The sequence below is a fragment of the Sceloporus occidentalis genome, unplaced genomic scaffold, assembly GCF_023333645.1.
Source record: "Sceloporus occidentalis isolate IW3139 unplaced genomic scaffold, rSceOcc1.0.p SCAF_100, whole genome shotgun sequence".
Lineage (NCBI taxonomy): Eukaryota > Metazoa > Chordata > Lepidosauria > Squamata > Phrynosomatidae > Sceloporus > Sceloporus occidentalis.
In genome coordinates, this window is record NW_028317080.1 from 1,743,379 (window position 1) to 1,764,356 (window position 20,978).

General features: G+C 40.0%; 1 protein-coding gene across 6 annotated transcripts in view; it reads right to left on the reverse strand.

The window, feature by feature from the left end:
- Positions 1 to 18,480, reverse strand: part of LOC149284047 (homeobox protein Meis2-like) — a 79,357-nt gene extending 60,877 nt beyond the window's left edge. For 2 of the 6 annotated variants that reach the window (XM_089497261.1, XM_089497258.1), the window contains exons 1-7: positions 18,469 to 18,480; positions 17,492 to 17,721; positions 16,518 to 16,659; positions 15,894 to 15,944; positions 15,283 to 15,333; positions 13,447 to 13,596; positions 790 to 904 (exon numbers count right to left, since the gene is read on the reverse strand). In XM_089497261.1, coding sequence (XP_089353387.1) covers positions 790 to 904; positions 13,447 to 13,596; positions 15,283 to 15,333; positions 15,894 to 15,944; positions 16,518 to 16,659; positions 17,492 to 17,721; positions 18,469 to 18,480 — 751 coding nt within the window. Of the gene's footprint in view, positions 1 to 789; positions 905 to 10,941; positions 10,943 to 13,442; positions 13,597 to 15,282; positions 15,334 to 15,893; positions 15,945 to 16,517; positions 16,660 to 17,491; positions 17,722 to 18,026; positions 18,036 to 18,468 lie in introns of those variants that run through there. The other 4 variants (XM_089497262.1, XM_089497259.1, XM_089497264.1 and 1 more) reach the window with 3 other exon arrangements.
- Positions 18,481 to 20,978: the final 2,498 nt, after the last annotated feature.

Below are 20,978 nucleotides of genomic sequence, written 5' to 3' on the forward strand. Positions count from 1 at the left end.
TCAAACAAACCAACCCAGTAGACAGGTTCCACTAATGGTGAGTGGTCACCATCGTTCCGGACAATGCGGTCCACAAAAACAGCTTCTGTGCTGAGGACAGGCGTCTTAGCTCTACAGGTTCTAATGAACCAAGGGTATTAGGTGGCCTTGCAAAGTCCATTAGAGTCTCACAGAGCTCAGAAAAGGTATCCAAGAGATTCCACACACTGCTCAGAGCTGTCACAAAGGTTCCAATAACTGAACACAGTTTCCAGGTGTTTAGTTTTCTGGGGAATTCCAGATAACATTTAAATACAGCACCAAAAGAATACCAGCACAGCTCAGAGAGAAAGTCCCTGGAGCCACAACTATTCCATGCCTAACTTGCCCTAATACAGGACTCATGGAAGGAAGTTCCTAACTTCTCAGGAAAAAAAAACAAGAGGAAAGAAAGGGCCAACGTCGTTGAGTGAGTCTCATGTTATCAGAGAAGGTTGAAGCAACTAAGAAAGTTATATTTAATGCAGCCTGAAGAGTATATAACATGAAAAACTATACTTTGGATATTGTTTGCTAAACCATTGTCACAAAGCCTCGGTCTTTAGAGTTTATCAATATCAGATACAGAATAGAATGTAAAAATGCAGGTTCGGGAAACACATTGACATAAATCCAATGTTCTTCCTGATGATTGGATCCCTTGAAAATGAGACTACAGACCTCAAGGTTCTCCACATAAGGTCTTATGAGAACCACCTGATGGTACCAAACGTTTCTGAAAACATACAGGTAAAAAGAAATGTTGAATACCTTGTTCACTGCTGTTGTCTCCACTCTGGGAGGCATGCCCACCACTTGAGGGTCCCGGCGTGCCTGCAGAATGCGTGGACACTGCATCATCGTGATCTCTCCATGATGCTGGGTTCTGATGGCCCCATGACAAATGGAAGAAGGAAGGATGATTGTTGACAAGGAAATGTTTCCATTGAAAGAAAAGAGAAGAGAAGAAGACGTTATTGAAGAAAAACAATTTGCTTGTCCATTAATTGTCTAAACCAAGTTATAAATAAACAATTACGTCTTATGCTTTATAAAATATGACCACTGGTATTGCACACAATGAGATGTTCATTGTCAGCACACGCTAGGATTGCCATATGTCTACAGGACTGGTCCAAGATTTTCTAGCACCCTAGGTGCTATGTCTAGAGGCTCTAATCCTGTATGCAGTTCCCTTCTCACGTAGTAAAGAACCTAAAGGTGGTGTCCCAACTAGCTCAAAACTCTAGGCAGCTGCCTAGGATATATAAAAGGTAGGGCCATCCTGGAACATATACATAATTCAGAAAGCAACTTGAGTTCTTGTGGATGTGGCTGTAGAAAAACAGCTATCAAGTTCTTTGATATACCAAAAAGAGAGGAACCCCTGGTAATATTACAGATTATGAAGCCCTGGATCAATACAAAGCAAAGCATGGTCATTATCAGTGTATTTACCAATTAAGTCTTTACAGTGGGTGCCTGTACTTCTCATTCCAGAAGACCATATGGCCAAGTGGTGATGTTTTGCCAGCCACTTACTTGTCCTAGCAGTGTTTCTATGGGACCATTTGGTGATAGAGTTACCAGATGGTAACCAAACTCCTGCTGTGCCACATTTGACGTCACAGAGATGTATAAGTGTAGCAAATGCCGAATATATCCTGGCAGGAAGAATTTCCCCTCTGCAGAGGTATGGTCATTCTTTCTAAAGGAACCACATGAACTTAACATTCTTTTTAGATTCTCAGCATAAACTCTGAACCTCAGGAACAACAAGGAGAACATGAGACAGAGTCTAAAACTGCTCCACAATTTGGCCAAGTTGTTATAAATTTGCTAGCAAATGTAAAAAAAATAATGATAATAATTCAATCTAATCTTAATCTAAATATTGCTTTGATTTGTGTGATGGCAAAGCTCAAGGCAATCTTACTCTTTAGCATCTATCACACCCTAATATATCTTTGGAATAGGTCTGTCCACCTTGTCTTGAACAACCATATATCCAAGAATTAAAGGAATATTCTAGCAACAGTTTTCTGTAGAAGAAGTTTTGAAGTCTATTTTGCACAGACTTTAATGCAGTTACTCCCAATCGCTTCAACAGGATGACAGGAAGTGTACTTAAGTATGCTGGATGCAGCCAGGGAAGGAGAGTATTTGGGGGACTCGATTGTCCATGAAGTGGAGCTTGACTGAACAATTAAGATTAATAGAATCTGGGTCCGGAGACGCTGTCTCCAAAACCAGGAGCATGGAGCAAGGTGGGATTCCTAAAGCCAATGAAACGGTTGGTTTATTTGCCATCTACATGTGTAAATAACCCTTGTGAATTAATACACCATCACACCCTGTGTCCCACCTCCCACTGTCTGTGAACACAATGCCTTACACTTCAAAGTTTGCCGTTAAATAGAACAAGAAGTACACCGGCATCTTCTCTACCTGCCTTTAAAGGAAATTGATAATGAGAGGATATTAGAGAGGATATTACCAGTCTGACAGTTCAGAGATCTAAAAACTAGTATGTATTTTTAATATGCTCGTATGATATGAGCTCATCTGTTTGTTTGATAGCAGAGCAAAGGTCTTAATCACTAAGCATGGGGTTCTGCGGAGTTGGTGTTCAAGATGCTGCTATAGTCGGCAAAATTAACAACTGTTAACAAAGGCGCTAGGCACAAGAAATGGTGAGATCCCAGATTCATTCTTTATACGTGGGCTCTTCAGAAATCATTCAAGACTGGATTTGGCCATTACTGCCACGAAGATTACTTAATTTAAGGATAGCAAATAGGTAAAAAAGGCGGTATTTATGAGGTGAGACCCAGGGGTAAGACCCCTGCAGAGAGAAAGCAGGTTCTATCCCACAAAGACACAGGGTCAAGAAACCAGTTAACAGCTGTAAACTTGGTTCTTTTTGTGCTTTAGTTTGTTACATTGAGGTAAAGGTATATAAAAAAGCATTTTCTCTCCGATTTCATTCAGTATCTTCAGGGGTTGACTTTGCCAATCAGCAAACCACTGTTAGCATTTCAGGAGTTTAGAAAGTACCTTTGAAATAATCTATTTCTAGTGTTCCCATGGAAATGCAAGAAACTCATAGCAGAATAACAGAAAAACACATATTTTAACCTGTCTACTGCCAGATGAACATTCAGAACTCTGCAGAACTATAATTATGTTGTCCTGACAAAGCAAAGATAATAGGTAGGACGTTTCTGCTGTTCCCTCACAATTTGAGACATAGTTATCAAGGAACAATTAAATTATTCTTATATTATTATCTCATCTTTCTGGTGCTGACAGGGATATATGTACTTTTAACAAGGCCGGAGTGATGAACACGAGGCGGCCCCGGCACTTTAAGTCCAGCAGCTGCCTTATAACTTAGGTGCGGCCAACGAATGGATACGCTTGGCCCCACAACACGTTTTATGCCCATGTAGCGTGTGGCCGCAGGCTGCACGTGGCAGATCGAGTGAGTATGGGTTGCCTGATGGCCAGGCCAGGCTTGACTGTTACAATTTATACTGAAGCTGACAATAAGACACCCTAAAAGTTGACAGTATTTCTCCCAGTATTCCATTCATTCTCGACCTCACTGGCTCTCTCACTCTAAATGTTCCATAAGGGTATTGTCACACCCCATCCAGACCACGGAGCTGCATATCTCTGGTTTCCCCTGTCTTGCTACAGTTCCCCTGTCTCGCTACAATCCATTCCTGGATTTCCTTATGCTCTGTCTTGAACTTCTGGTTCTTTGATTCCTGTCCTGCTCTTTGCTTCAGCTTCTGTTTCCTTTATAAGTTGTGTCCCACCCGTTTGTTCTGTTTGTCAGCAGTCTATAGGTATGTCTTTCTCAGATATTTGTTTAGATTCAATGTTTAGTTTGTTTATTAGTAATTCAGTAGGCAGGATTTAGTGTTAGGACCCACCGATATATTGGAGTACTTTGGCATAGTGTTGGGCTAAGCTAAGCATGCTATGGCCATATGTAACAGAATCTCGAATCTTATTATCTTAGAAAAGGGTTCTATTCATGTCCTTGTCTAGTCTATCCTGTTTAGTCCTGTTATTTCTGTATAGTCTTGTCATGTGTGCCCCGGTCAGTCCTGCCCTGTGCCCCGGTACAGGGGTCTCCTGTGCCCCGGTACAGGGGTCTCCTGTCCTGTGCCCCGGTACAGGGGTCTCCGGTCCTGTGCCCCGGTACAGGAGTCTCCTGTCCTGTGCCCCGGCAGAGGGGTCTCCTGTCCTGTGCCCCGGCAGAGGGGTCTCCTGTCCTATTTGTCAGATCTTGTGTGTAGCCTGTCCCTGTAACCTGTATTCCTGATTCGTAACCTGTTTCTACTCCTTTGGCTCTGTCCTGCCTTTTCTGTCCTTAGCTCCAGATATCTCTATATCCTGTTATCTGTACTGCATACCTCCCGCTGCTATCTCAGCATCTTGGTATGTGGCCACACAACCCTGATGCCCCAACACTCTGGGAAGTGTGGTTACCCTGCATCGGGTCCTGTCCCTCCGCTACTGCACAGTGACTCCTGAAAGTCTGTATAGACCCCGCCAGTGACAGGTATTGGAGAATCAATATGGCCAGAGCCGAAGAAGATGCCTAGTGCAAGGCCACAACTGCGGCAACTCTTGGGTCAACAGAACAGCTTCAAACCTTGGCTTTCTCCACAGCTGTTTACTTTACTTCTAGAGGGACGTGGGCCTTCCAAAATGATGGCATGTTGTAGGCTCCTGTCCTCTATAAGACAATCTATTATTCTGATATGATTGGGGAAGACAAAACACAATGAATACAGGAGAAAATATATCTGACGCAGGGCACATTAATTTAAGGTTCCACAGCCCTATCACATGATATGTCCCATCCAAGTAAGAAATCCAAATCCTGGATTCCAAATATGTAAATCATTATATTATGTTATTTACTATATCTATCTATCTATCTATCTATCTATCTATCTATCTATCTATCTATCTATCTATATATATATATATATACCTTCCACTGCATGCCCCCAATGAACAAGCCTCCTTATACACATAATAGACTGGGAATCATGTAGTGGGACTCTTAATCATTTGGGATACAAATGTGTCTTTCCTGCTTCCCTCTAATTGTATTAAAGAGCAGAGTTTCCAGGTGAAAAGCTGAGAATATTGAGAAGCCAACACAAAGGGGATGAAAAAGACATCCAAGAAGCAAGATCCCCTGGGAAGGCATTTTCTATTTGCCGGGCCGCAGCCCCGCAGCTGATAATGCAAGTTGTAATTAATATAAAAGCAGGAGACAATATGGGAAGAGCTTGTACATGCACGGCCACAAGAGATCTCTGTGCCTAGAATGTGCTTCTCATTTACACACCAGCCTGCCCCGCAAAATGCTACTTTATCAGTCTCTCCCTAGGAAGGCTCAGGAATTGATTTAGAAACATCGTTGGATTTTGCTAAACCTACAAAACAGCTTCATGTCCTTGAGTGAATTTAGTACGTAACTAAAATAAAATGCACACATTATCCATTAAAATATACATATATATGGAAAATGTGTGTGTGTATATATTTGTATGGGGATATATATATATATTATATATATTATATATTTAATATATAAAAATAAACGTAAATGTCATTCCAAGAGATGGATGAAAATAATTTGAATAGCAAAAAGCAATGTTTTGTCCCATTAGGGACAGTTGTCAAGATTTCAATAAAGGCCCCCGATGGAAATAAAAACCAGTCTTACATTATATGTTATTTAATATACATAGTTTGTTCTTTTATCTCTCTTATTCTAGCTCAGCACCTTCCCTTTTGTTGAGCGATACATCAAATTTCCCAAGTTAAAAAATAGCTTTTTAATGAAAATGCGAGCGCTCACGGTCGGTATCTACTCATCCCAATCTGCATAATCCTTAAATGAAATGTATGTAGCCAGGCGCAGAATTCAGCAGGTACAAAGAGCATTGCTGTCCATCGTTGCCTATACTGCACTGAGCATGAGTACCACCTTAGAAATAATCTTACATTTAACATCTCAAAATAATGTTCTATTCCTTCTTGCTTATTCCATCCTGCGTACGTAACACAGATAATATAAAGGTAAAGGTTCTATCTATCATGTTCTTCCTATCGTCCTCTCTTGTCCATCCTCTATAGAATCTTCTGACAGTGGAGGGCCCACCATGATGACTTCTCTTTTGGGAGAGGTTAATAGTATCAAGAATTGTGAATGAATGGTCAGCTAGACAGCTTTGTTCTTCTGAAACACTTGGTGGGAAGAAGAAGCTTCATGGGGGCAGACCCCTTAATATACAGTTAGCCTGATTATAGAATAGCTGTGCTTCTTTGGAATCCATGTTTGGTTTCAAATGTGGTTAGAACGTTGGGGCTTCTGCTATTTGATAGGGATTTAAGGATAAAGAATGGTAACTGCAGGGGTCTCCTTGTAATTCCTCTTGACAATCTGAACTTCAGAGTCAATACCAAAAAACAGGATTCACCTTCAAATTAAAAGCTGTTAAATTGAGCGAAATTAAGCGCTCTTGAGTTGTGTATCGTATTTTAGTAGAACACAACAAGGGTGACTTAAGCCTAATGTCGGTAGGCAGAATACAGCAGATAAATTAACTTGAATTACTTGAAAAAAGATTTCTCCTTAGAATGAACATTACATTTAATCTAATGAACTGAGTACCTTATGTCTGCCATATACAATATTCAGTATGGCTGTTGAATTTGACAGGGGAATGGGAATTTCAGCACCAAGGTTCGGATCTACCGCATATCCAGCTAATGACGCTGTGTGGCTCGTGGTCACATTACCTTTAGTAAATAACTACTCTCTGGACTGGGTAATAGGAATAGAGGCTGACCAGCCGTAGTCTTATCCACCCATAGGGACCATTGGTGGTCAGCATTATTTTAACATCCCTATCCCTAAAAAAACATGTCAGTCCCCATTGCAATTCAATCACATGTGAATAGCGTAATCTAGAATTAGTTCTAGAAACACTAGAGGTAGCGTTTCTCCACCTGTACATCGGACGTTCCCGCCTGCTATGCACAGAATAAATCCGCTGCTACACCTTGTGGCATTGCTTCTCCTAGCCACGAATCCATTTCATTGACATACAGCGTCATTCTATAGCATACATTACATCACAAGCACACAATAATGACCATAAGTGCTAGTAGGTAGCAGATACACAGTGTGTGTGTGTGTATATATATCTATATGTATACATGTATATCTATATGTGTGTGTGTGTGTGTGTGTATATATATATATATATATATATATATATATATATATATATATATATATATATATATATATAATTTTATACTGTGCATCTGGCATACAATGTATGTTTCCACCAAATACACCAGTTAATAAATGCATAATGGAGTATAATTAAGCAAATTATACAGAATACATTATCATTTCCACTCATTCATCCTGTGTAATTTCTATCAGAAACACAGAAACTTATTCCCGTTCAAAGTGTAATTCAATGTTATAAAACACAGTGTGTGGATTCAGCAGCTCCAAGAAACAGACATTCTATAAATCCATACAACTCGTACTTTTATTAGATATTATATTGATGGGTTGCTCTGAGATGACAAATGAAAAATTCTATTTACTATCAAGGGTTAACTTTCACGTCAACTCAGCATTTAGTGTTTTTAGTAAAATTCCATGACACAAGCAGATTTGATTTAGATAGACTGAGAGTTCGGTCGATAAGGGGAACGGCCTCCCAGCAGAAGTGGTAGAGGCTGATATTAGTACGGCAATGGGATGGGCATACGGCTTTACATGAAGCAGCCGAATGGTTCTTATCTGCTGGCAAATTCTATGTTTCTATTTAACGCCATTATATGCACACAAGGCATTTTATTTAGACACACAATGTATACTACTGGATGACTCTGATGACCTCATTTGCGTAAAATCCATTTCATGGTGTCATCATGTTACCCATCATACTATATAAAACTCAGGGCCCACTGTCAGAGCCCATAGGGATAAAGGGCGTTGCGTGCTAAAGATCTGAGTAGAAGAATTGGCCTGGGATGCGTATGTCTGACATGGAGTCGGCCTGAAGCTAATACCCAGAAATTCCTGGCAAGTCTCGCTCTGTGTCAGATACCCAGCAGCAACCCGACTGTAAAGCTCGCTCGCGCAGGATCTGGCCGAAGAGCAGATCTCAGGACCCCAGCCTGGTGCACGCCTCAAATAGCTGACATTCTTCCAACGAACACATCTGAAAGCGGAGCATCCGAAGCACGACTCTCGCGTACTTTCGGAGAAATCCATGTGTTTTAATCAAACCCGTAGAAAATGATGGCTGCTGACATCATTTGAGTTGATGAAATGCAATAATTAGTATAAAAAAAAGCATGAGAATTTTTTTTTCCCCCTTGGAAAAAATTACAACTTGGTTTACAGTTGGAGCTCTATAAGGAACGTGAAACGAAGCATTTTGTTTGGCAACGTCACTTGCGGACACTGAAATTAAAGGAGACTGTGTATAGGGTCTGCTGGCTTGTCTTCTTATGCTTTACTTTACTGTGAGGGTGGTAGATAAAGGGAACAGCCGACCAGCAGAAGTGGTAGAGGCTAACGCAGTAAGGGAATTTAAACAGGCATGGGAGAGGCATACGGTTCCTGATTAAGGTTTGAGTCTCTAGATCAGGAAATACGGGCAGACCAGACAGGCCGAATGGTTCTTATCTGCTGACAAATTCTTTGTTTCTATGTAACTTATTTTTCAGCTTCGTTGTACAAACAAATATATAAAAATATAAACAAAACATATACAGATAAACCAATATTTTTTACTTAAGAGATTATATTATCATATATATATATATATATATATATATATATATATATATATATATATATACAAATGTATCTTGTTATATTCAAGGTTCAAATGCAAGCGCTAAGAAATGTTTATTAACCATTTCTCTCCAAGAACCCCTTTTACCAAACTGTTGAAATATAAGAATAAAGAAATATGCACATTTTTGTGAAAATTCGTTCTGTCAGTTCTAGTTTTGTCGGACCCTTCGAATGTATGGACTGTAAGAAGCGCTGCGTAAATTATTGGCGCAATATAAATAAAAGAATAATAACAATAAATATAATGAAAACAATAATAATCCAAAATTGTCAGAATCACCAAACTGCAAATAAAAAAACAAAACCATTTGTCTAACTTCGCACACAGAGCTACAGACAAAGGTACAGATCAGATAGCACTTGGGGGGTAGCAGAGCAAGGCTCTCGAAAAAAATCCAGATCTGGTTAGTAACACACGAAACACAGAGGTGGAAAATAACTAAACAAGGTAAAGGAAAAACACACAGGCGCGGATTCTGAATTCCACGTTCCCAGCCTGTGATACCTTTCTACACTCCGGAGCAGAAGAATAGAAGACGTGAGTTTGGGGGTCTCTCGTGAAAAATAAAACCCTTATTTCTAGTTTCTATGTTGACTCTATATATGAACATATTTGACGCTATATAATAATATCCAGTTGTCACAAGCAGTCTTCTAGTTTTGCTAAATTATACATTTTGGGTTTCTAATTCTCGTTGCAGTAATCCAATGAATTAACCCGACGGAGTATTGGAGACTGTAAAATATAACAGTCCGTGGAAATCTGGCATTTGTGACGGAGGCCCTGTTGTGGTTTTGAACACAAATGTTCAGCACCAACCCCTAAAAATAATTCTTGTTCTATATTCTTTGGAAGCCTTAAAGAATATTCCGAAATCTCCCTAAAGCTCATAGGCAGAGTTTTTTTTTTTTTTTTTTAAGTCCTTGCTTATATTTTAACATTTTTAAAACCGATTGAGTTGAGGTTATATGTACAGATTAACCCTTTGCTGTGTGAGAATAAACAAATGCTGAAAAATAAGTTATATAAATAAATATTAGTAGCATTTAATTACTCATAATATTTTTTTTTAAATATAGGCTTTATTATTAATAATGACTGATGACTGCAGCAGGTCTAGTATAGTAAGGCCAGACATCCTGGTTATACATTATTACATATACATGCGCACACACACATGTAGCATCTGAATTTGGGGGGGGGATTCTCATTCTTACCAGAGAAGTCAGGATTTCCTGTTATAGTCAGCTGTATTTTTGTTTTCTGAGTCTATTAGCCAGACTGTGATATTTCAAATGTCCATTTAAAATTAATGAATGTGTCGTATAAGGAAGGAGTCCCACGTGACCTCAGGTAACCTTGTGAATGGAAGAAAGAATTGTCATCAAAGTATGGCGGCCTATCTCAGCTGTGTCTGCCACATCAAGAGCAGTTCTCCTGGACCACAGTGAACTCCAGCTTGGAGCTACCAACTTCTAGTAAGCCATCTAACCTCAGAAAGGACATACCTGCCACGGGTGGTGGGCTGTGCAGCTGTGAGAGGTCATCTAGTATTTCTATGTATCAGGTGGGCGGCATGTGTGGAAGAAGTCATATATTTGTGTAGATGGACATAAGACAGTATGTTGTTGTTTAGATGGACATAAGACAGTTTAGATGTTCTGTAAAATACATTTAACTATGGAATATGGGTCCTTTCAGAATTCATAGATGAGAGGGCAAATCATCACAGTGGTGGTACCTAGTCACCAATGACCTTTGTAAGTCTCAACAGTCCTTTCGGCTCTGCACTGTCCATTGACCCTGTCCCAACAGGCAAGCATGTGCATCAAAACAGTTTGGGGGTTTTACCCCAACAAACACAATTCTCTCTTTCCTTCTCCAAAACATTTCTGCTGATAACTTCTCTGGTTCACTTTAATCTGCTCTTCTCAAACTCGAGAGACTGCCTGATACTTCATTACTGACATTTTCCGAGATAGCTCTGCCTAACGCTAAGGATGGAGGATTCTTTCTGGGTGCCTTTTTAATGTGTGCCTTGGACACAAACAACAAAAAAAAAAAAACGGTAAACAATATGTTATTGATTGGTGTGTTGGAGCGTGGATAAACCACAAGCGATGTGAAGGTCCCTGTCTTTCTTCGAGGTCAATAGTTCAGATTTTTAGGCCATAATCACATCCACGTTTGTTCCAGAGAAGCTTTTTACTTCTTCCGGAAAATAAAATTTTGAAATTAAAGGTTACGCAATGCCAGTGATTATGGTCTTGACCTTCACAGACTGTTAATCTCGCAGGATGCCACATTTTGACCGTGTCCATCCAAGTGCTTGGACCTTCACTATGACCCCACCACAGAGCCGTCTGAATGCAAGTGCTTTCTCATTATATAGCATTGAATTGAGAAACTGATCTCTGAAAAGGATTTGGGAATTATATCTTTTACTCTGGCAATCCATTAGTTAAACCAGCGTTAATATTGCGAGAGCGCTACCGTAAAAACAACCCCTTTACCACAAATACATTGTGGCTTTGGAGACACCCATAAATATCTAAATATAGATCTGAACACCCATAATCTAATATAGACATATAAAATGGCACTAAACACATCCACCTTACCTCATTACTAACTAAAATACGTATGTCACAGACTATCAATGGAATAGTCGGGGACTTATATATATATATATATATATATATATATATATATATATAAGAAGTCCAATTAAAAGGTATTATTTTATATTAATATATATATATATATATATATATAATATATATATATATAATGTACAACTAAATCAATTTAAGATAGGATGAGTATTGCTTGAGTTAAAGTGAAAACCATTTTGATTATGACATTATCAGGATATTACATAAGCGAGAGATAACTATAGGTCAACATGGCAGGCAACTTTGGTCTTAAAAAAAATAAAAATGTTCTCCGAATAACAAAAATTCTCTTAGATATGAGAGGCTGGCCTGGTGGTAATTAGCATGCACAGATAAATGGCTGGTCACCCAAATCTGCAGTTCCCTTGGACTATAAAAAGATTACTTATTACTTGGGAGCAAAGTAAATTGGCTTTAGATTCTGCCATCTGTCAGACCCCTAAACAGGCTGGGTGTAATCCACCAAGAAGGACACCAGCTCTAGAGAAGAAGCCAGACCCTGCAGACAGTGGGGGATGTACATGTGCACATGTGTGGATATATATATATATATATATATATATATATATATATATATATATATATATATATATATATATTAATTTGCGGAAATTAGGACTAAAAAAGGCATTTATTTTATTTAGTCTGTAGCATTAACCCTTGTATCACTTATGACATGCAACACATTTCATTATATATAATAAATTGTATTCATACTCTTGATATATCGCCAGGGTTTATTTCAAGATTTAGGTCTAGTTAATTAGACTGCAATCCATGACCCTCTCCATGACTTCTAGACACCGCTAAATTCCTGTCTTCCCTTTGTTTTGTGGGGTGAAAATGACCTGACCAGCTGGCACTGAAGGGGTTAGAATTCATTTACATGGCATTCTATAGAAGGCCCCACAATCCATTTAATTGCTCTGACCCCTACCAAGTTTACTGTGCGCAGGATTATAGAAGGACTTGACACGACTAGTAAATACAGTTGGGGCATTGGCTCTATTCTACATCAACAATACTTAAACCAGCACAAAACCAGCACAAAAATTACACAACAAACCAACAACAACAAAATAGTGAATAATGGAAATCTAACCAAATATTTATTCACTGAAACAAAACTGACTCGGAAACTCTCTCTAAAACCTGTCTGATTCCATTGTGCCCAATTATTAGAGTGTTAGAAATCAATGCTTAACCTGTAATACCGCTGCTAATAATTCTCTCCAGCTCTCCTTAATAGAAAGTCAATTATTGGTTCATTAAAGGTTACGATCCTTTACTAGAAGAGGCTCCAGGCACCTGGCTCTGTGTACCTTGTGGCCCATAAAATCAAAGACCATAACAAAAGGGTGGCAGGTACAGGGTCCACTTGGCATTCCCGGCCCCCCAAAATAAAAGCTGCCTGCATACAACCTACAGCCCACTCACTGTAGGTCATCAATGCGCTCAGTGTTACTAACACAACATAGCTGTACATACATCTGTATATAAATATATTTAGAGACATACATCTGTATATATGTGCACAAGTGTGACACATACCATCATACATAAAACCCTTGTGCCATGGACACGAGTGGGCATGGCACAGGCCAGCAATAACACTCAGAACAAGTCCTGCGTGGAGGGTTAGCACAGAGACAGGGTTATACAGAGCAACACAACACTGAGCAGCAGCCCATCTGGCAGGGAAAGAGTTGCTGTGTAACAAAGCGGAGGGATTCCAGAACTAGTTCTAATTCACATACAGTGTGCAAGATCAGACATGGTATAAGACATTACATACATGATGAGGTATGTGACATGTGACTCACATGATCTGCGAGGTTCGTGGAGGATCCGGATAGTTCTTCGTGATCAGACTTTGAGCTGCCGTCCCTTTCATCGATCACTAAATCTATTGGCATTTTTCCTTTCAAACAGCTGATGTATCGATGGCAAAAATTATCACACAATTCGTGGACCTGGGGGGAGAGGCTGGGGTGAGATGGAAGTATTTTGTGTTGGTGTGAAGAGTAAAAAAAAAAAAAAAAAAGAAGCTGGTATCCTCCAAGAGTAACTATAATTAAGGACTGTAATAGTTGCAGGCAAGGAAACAATAAAGAAATTGTAGCAGCAGATATTATTCTCCTGAGACCTGAACAGCAACAAGTAGAAAAAGACAGGATGAGAGGGGAGAGAGGGAAGAGGGGAAGAGGAGAGAAGCAGGGGAGAGAGAGGGAAGAGAGGAGAGGGAAAGGGGAGAGAGAGAGAGAGAGAGAGAGAGAGAGAGAGAGGAGAAAGAGGGAGGAGAGGACCATGGGAGAGAGGGAAGGAAGGAGAACGGCAGAGGAGGAAGAGAGGAGACAGATATGGGAGAGAGAGGAAAGAGAGGAGAAGTGACTGGGGAGAAAGAGATAGGGAACAGAGGTAGAAAGAGAGAGGGACAGGATGAGAGAGGGGAGAAGGGGATTAAATAGGAAATTAAGGAAATGGGGAAAAAAGGAAAGCAACTGGAAATAAGGAGAATCAAGAATTAAAGAGAGAAAGTACTGAGCAGAAAGACAACAAAAAGTCCTGCCACAGCGCTCTAATTCTCAATTTACCGATAATTTAATGCTAAATCCCTCCTGGACATGTGGGTAACAAAATATGACGTGAGATCCATTCCCGGGGGTATGTGGCCACCACGAACCGAAGTGAGATCCATTCCCGGGGGTATGTGGGCTTCACAAACCAAAGTGAGATCCATTGCCAGGGGTATGTGAGCTCCACAAACCAGAGTGAGATCCATTCCCAGGGGTATGTGGGCTCCACAAACCGGAGTGAGATCCATTCCCAGGGGTATGTGGGCTCCACAAACCGGAGTGAGATCCATTCCCAGGGGTATGTGGGCTCCACAAACCGGAGTGAGATCCATTCCCAGGGATATGTGGGCTCCACAATCAAGTGCATTATCTCCGCAGGAGTGTGAACGCCACAAATCGAAGTGAGATCCATTCTTTAAAATATCTGGACTCCACAAACCGAAGTAAGATCGATTCCCCGGGAAATATGGACACCATAAAATCCGAAGCGAGATCCATTTACTCCAGCAGCCGGTAACAGCCCAGAGCGATCTGTGGGATCCCCGGGGCAATGGAGACACCGGGCAGAAATACTACGAACCGGTTCTACTACTGCGAATTTGTTCACCAGAATTCGTATAATTTTACCCAGAGACTCCCTCGGTTATTAAAACACGAATTTACTGATAAACGTACAATATCAGAGATCACAGACTTCAGGGGGACATACATATATTATATACATAGTATATAATATATGTGTATAATATATATTATTTTAAAGATATATATTTAATAACAGTAGTAGTATATATAATATAAATTTAATATTAAATGTAAAAAACATGAAAACATAAATGAAAAAATGTATAGAAATTTAATTGACTATACCAACTATATATATATAAATATGTACACACACAAAGATTATTTTCCAAATATAAATTAAAATCCGACTTAAACTATATGTACACACACATATATACACAAATATATTGCTATGAATACGTTCATGCCAAATATAGAATAGACACAGTATTTTTCCGTATTATGGCATAATTTCCTAAATAAAAATAAAGCCGTACTTAAACAAAATGTAATTACCTTTTCTAATTCCAGGAGGTGAAACCTCAGAACCTGAATGGCCTGGATCATCTGCAAGAGAGAGAACTTGGGTTATACCGTGGGGCAAGAACCGGTCTGGGCTTGGGCAGAGTGGGGTAAAGGACCGGCCCTGTGTTAGGCTAGGGCTATAATAATCTATAATGGGCTAGAGTTATAGGAACCAGTCCGGTTGTGTGTGGGGGTATTAGTGGCTTTTTGCTGGGACAGGGCAGGGTTTTGCCCCATGTCTAGATCCTGTCAAGAGGAACCCTAATTAGCCGGTATTCGAGTTTATTCCTCGGTCACGGCTCAATCGGTCTGATCAAGACTAATCCTGAGATTTCTGATGAATGCCCTGGCTGCCAGCTCAGTGACATTAATAATCCGAGGGACACCTAACTCCACAGGTGACTCAGGACTGCCACTTCTACATGACATTTAAACTGAAAATAAGGCAAATTAACTACTGAGACTCCCACTGACCCTGCGTGCTTTCATTCCACTCTGGCTATTTTCACAGAAATAAAGAAGTAAAAGTATACTATTGCTTTAACAATAACAATAATAATAATAATAAATAATAATAATAATAATAATAATAAAAATCTTACCAAGTTATCAAGTTCAGGATTTGAGGAGAAAAGTGGTTTCTCTGCCCGGACCTGAGACATAATAACGAAATAAAAACAAGTCAGAATCAACGAATTTAGGGCACAATTGCCTCAATCTTTATTCTTTTTTGGGGGGCACTATTAAACCATATAAATTTGCTTTTGGTGAGGAATACACAAAGCCGGGTTTTCTTAGCCCAAAATAATTGTTAGTATTTGTGTATCGTTTGATGCCCTATGAAATCATATGTATAAATATTTTACACAAAACTACAGAAAATAAATATCACTAATTAAACTATTAACCGATTAATTTAGGTATTTTTCTTATAAAATAGTACATAAAAATATAATCATTTTCGATCATTAAATTGTGATGAATAATAATGTTAAACTGCTCCTGTCTGATGTAGGGCTAACATCATAGATCGAGTTAAGTGTTTTAATGTTAGTTACACGATTGTTACACAGCATTGCCAATGGATCTGTATATTAGATACAATGTATCACTGTACACGTTCTATTTACAAACATTGCGGTCAAATTCTACAGTGTATCCGGGCCTGGCTATGGAAGGCATACATGCTGGGCTTATAAGGAGTAGAAAGTCTTGAGTTGATTGACCTGTTTAGCAAATACTGCGATGTCTTCATTAAAGGAGTCCGAAGAACACACATCCCCACCCGCGACCCCCGGCTCCCGTGGGGTACACGTCGCCAATTCACATTTCTCAAAAACCAGGGCTAGCAGAGGAAACAGGGGGTGTCTAGAAAAGAAATCCCCCAAAACAGTGCCACAAAAGAGGGGGGGAAAAACAATCAATAAATGGATTCCACAATGACAGCTAAAATCCCCCAAAACCCACGTAATAGATCTACAATATAGACTAATATATATATAATATATTAATTAAATGGAAAAAAGCACATCCAGCCTCCCGTGAATCTTACAATAAAATTTAAGAATATAAATCAAATAATCCAAAAAAATTTTTTCAGGCTCTCTAAAATCTGTAAAAATTCAAAAAATTATATTTCTACGCATAAAATATAATCTACATAATTATACAATTATTCGCTTAAATACCTGGGCACACAGAAGATTTCGCGCCTGCAATATATTTTCTGTGTCTGGGAAATGAAGGATTTGCAGATTTTCTTTCCTATCTGCATGGCAACAAACTGATTATTAATCCCACTCTTTAATCCTTAATTGCTCTGTGTTAGAACCGTATTCTTGCCTTTAATTAAGTTACTGTTACTTTGCCCGGCTCCTGGAGCTAGAAAAGGTATATGGCGAGGGGGTAGTCAACAAATCTTTTCTTCAATACAGAATTTCAAAGTTTAAAATTTTGGATTATTTTTTTTTATATTTTTTGTATTGTATCAGAAATGTTGTTTTAATATACAATATATTTATTTCCTCACTTTTTCTTATTTCATTATTTGGAAAAATTACCTAATATTGTACACTTTTCACCAATCGCCTGGGCTATCAGGGGTTATTCTTTTAATAATTATTTTTATTACTATTTACTCCTTCCTCGTGCATGCTGAAATAATTGCCTGGCTATATACATAGCATGTTCAAGTACCTACCCATAAATCGCATCTTTGTCTCGCTTTAGGGCATCGTTTACAGCAGATCCCATGCTGGTGGGCATAACATTGGGGTGGGGGGCATGAGTCCCATAGTGCTGGCTGGCATGGAGGGGGGGTCCGTGGTTTAAGTGGTGTACCGGTGGGATGGGTCGCGGGGCATGGGGGTCGCCATACATTGATGTTGGCACCCCCACTCCGTCCATGCCATAGTGTGGTAACTCATCGTACTGCCAGGAAAAGAAAAAAGCAGAATTTAGGGAAAAATTAGAAAGGTAAAAAGATGCAAACGAAAAAAAAAATAGATCCAGACAGAATGCTAAGGGTATAATTTAGAAAGCAGGAAGGTGGCGGAGGCCTGAGGATTAAAAAAATAAAAATAAAAATAAAAAAATAAAAACAGAAATCCCCTGGAAAATATATATTTTAAAAAATGTAAAAAAAAATCCAATAACATGAACAAATAAAAAATAATCAGAAAGTGAGAAAATTAATAAATAAAAGCTAGAAGTTCCAAGGAGGTAGAAGACTTTACCAGGAACATTGAAGCGAGTGCGGGGTCTTTACTGCTCATCCAAAAAAAACACAAATCCCCCGAATAAAAAAGAATAAAGAACACGAGAGTGTGAGGTCCACGGAGAGAATAGAAAATCTAAGAAGGGGATTTGCAGGGGGAGAAGCTGGAAAGGGGTAGCCGGAGAAAGAGACTGACATCAGGCACCCGGGCTGTAGCCAGAGATAGTACTGACTACTGAGAGAGAGCAGGGGGAGAGAGAGAGCAGGGGGAGAGAGAGAGAGAGAGAGAGGTGAGAGAGTGTGAGAGAGACGTCCAGATGAGACTCAACACACTGATCATACATATCTACTCTTTATTAAAACGCATATACGTTGATCTCTAAATCCACCCCCCCCCCGCCCAGGTATGAAAATACCCCCCCCGTCATCAAGTTTCTGTTGTGGGGGGCAATTAAACCTACCCTTTGCGCCATCAATAAAGCTCCTGTCCGAGTGCCCTATAATGTGTCCTCAGCCCCTCTTCCCAGCGAGGCAGGCTCTCTCCGTGTCCTGGGATGGTGGCAAAAGGGTAATGGGGGCAATAAACACAATCACTGTTGCCCCTTATACAATCCAGAAAAGCTTCTTCAGCCGGCACCGAGATGACACAATACAATTCATACAAACATTCTAAATTCTCAAGCCAGAGATCCACCCCAGAATATTATCCTTGTTTTGGTGAAAATGTGTTACTTTTGCTTGTGTTTAAAGGTCTTCCTGGTTCTCACGTGAAATCAGCAAAAAAATGGTAATTGTAATTTATTGTCAAATCTTCCAAGTTAGGCTTAGGGTTGGCCCTAGAGAGAGCCACATGTACCCAAACTGGGGACTGTCATGGCTTTCGGCCACTTCAGATGTCAATCAGAGGCAGTGCATGTCAAGGTGCTGAATGAAGGATGGTGGCAGGAGAGGAGGAGGAAGATGATGGTGATAGTGATGATGAAGATACAACTGAGCAGCAAATCTTCCAACCCCTTCTCTCTTTTTTTAAGGCTTCTCCCCTGCTGCTCCTATGTTTCTATAACTCCTCTTGACAGCTCCCTACAGATCTGTGTCTGTTTTATTTTTTTTCCAATGACACGTGAAAAAAAATCCAAAGGATGCAAAAAAAATTTTTTTAAAATGTCAAAACTCCAAGAGAAAAAAAAATTAAATAAATACAAAAAAAAAAAGAATTTAGTTTAAAAAAAAAATGCAATAATAAAATTAATAATTATAAAAAAGTGCTTCCTTGTGCAGGGAAGTGATGAGCTGAGGTGGGGATTTTGCAGCCTGTCTGTGGCAGATGAGTGACTGCTGGCAGGTTGGCTGCTTCTGGCTTATAGAAGAGACTCAGTTTGTGGAGCTGATCGGCGGGAGAATGAAAATGATGGAACCCGGAAGTAGAGGGAGCCAGAGCCAGTCCTACGACACAGACACGTGTAGGGAGGCAGAGACTTGGGAGGCTGGGCAAGCAATCAGGAGTGCTGGGCCTCCACGGGCAGGGCTTGGGAGGCTGGGAGTGGGGGTGGCTACATGGCCAGATCCTTCCTAACACTACACAGATCTTTTCTTCAAGATCCATTTAAATAGCAGTCTGATCCCACACTGTCCTAGCCTCACAATCACAGCACATACCCATACACTCACACACCCTTCCCTTTAAATCTGTTCTAGATCTATTCGTGCAAGCAAACAGGAGTATTCTGCTTTACGCGTGAAAAAAAGGTGCAGACATTACCCCGAAATCAAGAAAGATCTTAGTGTTTTATTGCATGCGAACTGTGACTCCTAAACCCTACAGATTGGCACTGGAATTAACCCTTCAATTTCCGCCGGTGCTTTGGATGGTAGATTTGTAGCCAGGTTGTATTGTACAGTCAACTTTTGTGCACCAAAATACTGTCCTGTTATTTGCTCTGGATATATCTGGAGCCTTTTCTGTAGGGAAGGGAGGTACTGTAACTAACGTGGAGGAAATGTTGGTATATTGTATACAAAGTGAGAATTATGGTAAACCCCAGTATCATCCTAAACGGTCTGATAATCCCAAATTAGGTTGTGCCTTCTCTTATTAATTTTACTGGAGTCGGGGTTAACAAGCCCTGGGGTTGAAGATCTCTGTTCCTGAGTTAGCATTGATCAAGCACCTTTGAGTTATAATCAAGAGCTTGGAGAGGGTGGTATCTGAAGTGTGTGGCACAGTATAATAAAATCAATTTGGAGTAATTTCCATCAGATTTCTGGAGTTGCACATTGGTACTAGGCTTGGGGTAGATATGATTCTAGGATCCAGGAGCCCTCAATGACGAAAGAGAGTTTAAAGTGCCTATTCTAGAGCGTGTCCTGCATTAAAGTCTTGATTTAAGTGTGGATCAGAATGATTGTGGGTGAGTGGAGATTGGGATTGACAGAAGGATTCCAAGGCAGTGTCTCTACACTCATAGAGCACTATGGTTCCCTTTGTTGTGTGTGCGTGAGATGTGTGCACAGGTATTAGTGTGGTAATGCTTCCTAATGGCAGTGCTAATTACCTCCACACTATTTACTAAATGCAGTAAAACTCTGCACCCCCAAGCACCAGATGATTAGGTCCAAGAGAAAGGAGAGAGAAGAAACACCAAGAAGTTCCCAGGGGGAGGGGAGCTGCTTCTCTCTCTCTGGTTTTTGTCTTGTTGGCCAATCTCTTTTCTAGTAGTGAAACCTGCTTTAGACCCCAGAACAGTCAATTACAACAAGTCCTGGAGCCCATCAATCATAGCCACAGCCTGAAGTTTTAAGGGGGCGGAGGGCTTACTCTGTTTAGTGGTGCCCCCTGTAATGCACCATCTCTGTAATCATCACAGCAGCGTTTTGTTGGGCAAAAAGTAGAAAACAAAGATTGGGAATAGTCCTTAATGTTTGAGTTTTCCCACAGGGTCAGGCAGAAAAAAGACAGCACTCAATTGGTTAA